Source organism: Denticeps clupeoides, chromosome 6 (assembly GCF_900700375.1).
Source record: "Denticeps clupeoides chromosome 6, fDenClu1.1, whole genome shotgun sequence".
NCBI lineage: Eukaryota > Metazoa > Chordata > Actinopteri > Clupeiformes > Denticipitidae > Denticeps > Denticeps clupeoides.
The window spans coordinates 5,964,876-5,970,000 of record NC_041712.1 but is presented as its reverse complement, the minus strand read 5'-3'; the positions used below and the strand labels follow the sequence as shown (position 1 = coordinate 5,970,000).

At 47.4% G+C, this 5,125-nt stretch overlaps 1 protein-coding gene across 1 annotated transcript; it reads left to right on the top strand.

Annotated features, from left to right (window-relative positions):
* The first annotated feature begins 1,204 nt into the window (after positions 1-1,204).
* On the top strand, positions 1,205-4,155 carry LOC114792464 (early growth response protein 1-like). Its single transcript, XM_028983609.1, has 2 exons — positions 1,205-1,769; positions 2,227-4,155. The coding sequence occupies exons 1-2, from the start codon at positions 1,565-1,567 to the stop codon at positions 3,441-3,443; spliced, it is 1,422 nt and encodes a 473-aa protein (XP_028839442.1). The 5' UTR covers positions 1,205-1,564; the 3' UTR covers positions 3,444-4,155.
* Positions 4,156-5,125: the final 970 nt, after the last annotated feature.

Here is a 5,125-nt window from a genome sequence, read left to right as displayed (position 1 = left end):
TCTCGGGCCGACGGTCACTCCTTCATCGCTCCTGTCTTAATAAGAAAGCTGCCGCAAATAAATAAGCAACAGCTAGAAATTGGCGCGACGCAACGGAGCTGCCCTGTCAGGCGGCCATGCGCGCACATGCGCAAACGGGACAGCACTGCGACACGGACGCGCATGCGCATGCGCGACCGACTCCTCCCTGCTTCAAAACCACAGCTTTTACCCCAGTATATACATTCTTCTTCTTCTTCTTTTATTCTGACCACAGCGACTGCTGTTGGCCTGTTGCGCAGCGCTTTGGAAACCCCGAAGACTGGTTTAGTGTTCAGCTGTACACTGAAGGCACGTCCACGGACACAAGTCACTGTCCTGACAGCGGAGTGGCGCACGTTTTACAGCGTGTAGGATGAACACGCTTTGTGTTTCCCGCTTGATAAGTTGAGCTACTTTTAAAAGTGCCCATCGCTGCTTTATTACTGCAGCACAGTGAGCACGATTTAAATATGAGGGCAAAGTTTCCGTGAGCCGATCTTTGCACCTGTTTTTTCACGGCTGACTTGAATGCAGTGAAGCGACTTAATAAAATTAGTTTTTAAAAAAATCAACAACAACACTACAACTACTAATAATAGCGACAGTCGTTTCCACAATATATTGTGCATTTATATTTTTTAATAAAAATTCTTATGCTTAAACTTCCTCGTGCACACCCTGGTGCATTTAACTGATGCCTAGAAAAACGTGATCAATTCGATTTCGATTTGCTTTTAATTTCGCGACTCAAGCTGCTGCTTGAAAACAAGTCGGACTGAGACATGGCCCGGTCTGCTTCATTCACTGCCAGGCTCACATCAGCACTCCTTCAGGAAACTCCTAATAAGGGCAAAGGAAGTGGAAGCGGGCCATATGTAGACATGACCTTATATGGCGCATCAGTGCCGGGTTTCCGGCGACGCCGCGTTCGTCGTACTGTGGAAATGACACGAGTGACATTCTGGCGCTTTGTTTGGAGAAGAATGAGCGAGGAAAACGTGAAAGGCTGTAGTTTTCTTTTTTTTGCAGCTTTTCTTTTTATTTCCATTTGCCCCTCTTTTTCCTGCCCCGTTCGGCTTCCACTGCATTATCTAAATATGGGCTTCCTCCTGTCCATGTATGGACATCTACGTCACAGAAGAGGCTTTATAAAGGAGTGGGGATCCTCAGAGCAGAGGAAGCGCTAATCCGAGCTACAGACAGAGCAGCCTGAAGCAGCCTGAGCTTCACTCCCAGTACCAGAATCTGAATAAACACCGTAAACGTGAAACACACGTGAACATAAGGACTTTTTGAGATACATATAATACAGAAAAAAAAGCAAGAAGGAGTTTGATTCTTTTGGGGGAATGAAGTACCTGGAATTCCTGCTTCTTGACAAGACTGGACCTATCTGAAGAGATCAAAATTTCTGGAGACCCTGCAGCGACCTGCATCACTCTGATCATCATCATCTTCATCGGCCGAACCTCAGCTCTGGCAAGCTGGTGTTCACCAGTAGGAAGTTCTCTAGACCTTCAGCAGATCTCCAGCTCCAGGCGTGATGGCTGCAGCGAAGGCCGAGTTGCTTCTGTCAGCCTTGCAGATCTCTGACCCACTTGGGTTCCCCCTGTCACCAATGGACAGCTATTCGAAGCTGGAGGAAATGATGCTCCTGCATTCTGCGGGCGTCCCGTTCCTGCCTGCAGCGGAGGGAGCAGGATACGGCCCTGGAGAGCCTGCTGATCAGTACGACCCCTTGGCAGCAGGTAAGACCTTCATTTGTTTCTCTATGTTGGTTTCATTGTTGGGTGTGGACCTGCTTGCATTCAAGTTTACTTGAACAAAACAAAGCATATAGTATTCTGCCCATAGTACCAATCAATATCAGCAATGATCATGTTTTAAAAATATATTGTAAATAATAAAAAGTAGCAATAGCAAGCATTCCTACTAGCAGGTAGTAGTAATAGCAATTACTGTTTTTATACATAATTTTTTTATATATAGAAACACAATGAATAGCAGGTAATTGTTTGAAAGACTCATTAATGAAATGGAGGTGGAAGCTGGATCATATTTGGAAGAAAAGCTTCTCCCGTGTCAGCAATTCCAGACTCTTCCTGGCCTCGGCCCCAGAATTTTAATGTTTCTAAGTGTTGCTGCTGGCATTTAATATTGAAAGAAGAGTTGTTCAACGTTTTGTTTTGGTTTGTTTGGTTTCAGATACCTTGCCTGATGGTGTCCTGGGCTGCGACAAGCCTGACCACAACATTTCACGACCACCTTCCCTCTCCTACACGGGCAGATTCACCTTCGAGCCTGCAACCCCATCGGGCAACAGTCTTTGGGTTGAGCCCCTGTTAAACTTGGTCAGTGGGCTGATGGGCGCATCGGTGCAGCCCCCCTCAACAACCCAGTCTATCGCCGCATCCCTGCCAGCCTCTTCTTCCCAGACCAGCCTGAGCTGCTCCATGCAGAACAGCGATGCCAACCCCATCTACTCGGCTGCGCCCACATACACCAGCGCCAACCCAGACCTCTTCCCCGAGACCAGCCAGTCCTTCCCCAGTTCAACCGGAGGCTCTGGGCAGTTTGTGAGCACCCCCTACCCCTCACTTCCCATGATCCCAGACTACCTGTTCCCACAGCAGCAGGGAGAGGTTAGCCTGCTCCCCCAGGACCAGAAGCCCATCCTGGCCCAGTCGGTCCAGCAGCAGCTTTCCCTCACGCCCCTCTCCACCATCAAGGCATTTGCCAGCCAGACTGGATCCCAGGACCTGAAGGGAGCCTACCAGTCCCAGATGGTCAAGCCCAGCCGCATGCGCAAGTACCCAAACCGCTCCTGCAAGACGCCTCCGCACGAGCGTCCTTACGCCTGCCCAGTGGAGGCCTGCGACCGCCGCTTCTCGCGCTCGGACGAGCTGACGCGCCACATCCGCATCCACACCGGCCAGAAGCCATTCCAGTGCCGCATCTGCATGAGGAACTTCAGCCGAAGCGACCACCTGACCACGCACATCCGCACCCACACTGGAGAAAAGCCCTTCGCCTGCGACATCTGCGGACGCAAGTTCGCCCGCAGTGACGAGCGCAAGCGCCACACAAAGATCCATTTGCGGCAGAAAGACCGGAAGATGGAGAAGGGCGCAGCCATGGTGTCCGCCCCCTCCCCCGTCTCCAGCTACTCCCCTCCGTCCGCATCCTACCCCTCCCAGACCTCGTCCTTCCCGTCGCCAGTGCCCTCGTGCTACTCGTCGCCGGTGCACAGCTCCTACCCGTCCCCATCGGCTGCCACCCCGTTCCAGCACATCTCCAGCGCATTTCAGCCACAGGTCTCCGCCGGCTTCCCCTCGCCGCCACACCTGTACAGCTCTCCGGTGGGCACCCCGCCCTCGGAGCTCCAGTCCTCTCTTTCACCCAAGAGCGTCAAGATCTGCTAAGAAACGTCCGCAGTTCGCTCTGCACAGCAGAGAGGGACTTTACAGCGCGAATGCACTTACTTTCCAATGCTGACTTGAGTCTGGGAGCCACGGCCAAGTCCGGCCTTCTGCCACCTGCTCCATGTATAGTGTACATGTGCCATGTTTACCCCTTCTAGGCAAAACTTAGTGTTGTTATTTTTTTGTTTTTTTTTTGTGAATTACATGGAATGATTTGATCTGACGTTTTTCAGATTTGTTTCCTTTGTATGTTGTGAAATGATTGTGATGAGTTATTTGGAGAATAACGCACACAAGTGTTCAAGCATGTTTAAACGTGATGCCATTTCTATATATTGCCTGTTGGTACTATTTTCCACAGTCCTCAAGATTTCTGTGACAGGGAGAAACTGATTTTGATTCACATGAATTCTGTGCCTTCCATGAATCTTTCATGACTGTGTGGATATGCTGAAGGGAAGTAGAATATGCAGTGTCGAAGGGACAAGTTTAGGTCACAGCTTCATTTCTACAGAATGTAAGCAAAAACTCATCAATAGCCTATATTTTTTTAAGCAAAATACAAGCAGATTCATATCCAGGACTCAAAATGCCATAGTTACCTACTGAGTAGGCATGGGGATTTTTTGTATGTTATTTTACATGCAGCTCATTATTTTGTTGTTATTATTTTTTTGTAAACGTGTTTGTATAAAAAGTGACTATTTTTGGGCTTCAGAATATAATGCGCTTATTTGCCAAGGATTTTTGGTGTACATTATATTCTTCCAGAAAATAAATAAAACAAAAAATATACTAATAGGGGTGTCTTAATGTGCTATGTGCGTATCCTCTCATCAAAAAACAATTTAGACATTTTTGTAATATTTAAGATTCAACTTCAACTACTTATATTTGTCAGGATCACAGGGAGGAAGGGGGGATGCAAACGCCCGACAACCACGGTCATTAATATAAATTTTCAGGGAATGTGGGCTCAGACACGAGACCTGAACACATGTAACATGGACAAAATGACAAATGACAACACAAGGACAAGACACAGCAAGTATACGTTTATACAAATTCCAACAGATGAAAACAACCGAGGAGATAAAAAAATGAGACAAAGCGAACGGGGACCCGGGAATATTACCATATTGCTTTTACCTGAGCCCCTCCCAGGACATGCAGCACGCAGTGCAATTCAAATTCCTACAGTTTCATTACTTTTTCAAAATATTTAAATTTCGTCATTTTGTGTCATCACACCCTGGTGCCTATTAAAATGAATGCTGCAAAAACAGACAGACCACACATTTAGCTGGTGATGATGACCCGTTACCAGCAAACTTTATCCGAACATTCCTCAATTCATGAACTCATCCCTATAACACACAGTCAGTTTAATCAATTTACGTTTCGGGATTTACGGTGAGGTGAAATTTGACAGTAGGGTTACATGTTACCCCCAATGTAAAAACCGCCTTGAAGGGGACGCTTGAACTATACATATATGAACCAGTGAATTCCTTACGTCAGCAGCAGCCTCTCTCTCTGTGGAGGGCATTTATCAATGTATGAAAGAGAGCCATCAAAGATGCCTGTCAAATGTCCTTGACGGAATATTAAGCCTCTTTAGTAAGTAGAACAAAAGACTCCTCAGTCTTGTCTCTGGAAGCTCGAGACGTCGTCTACTGTAT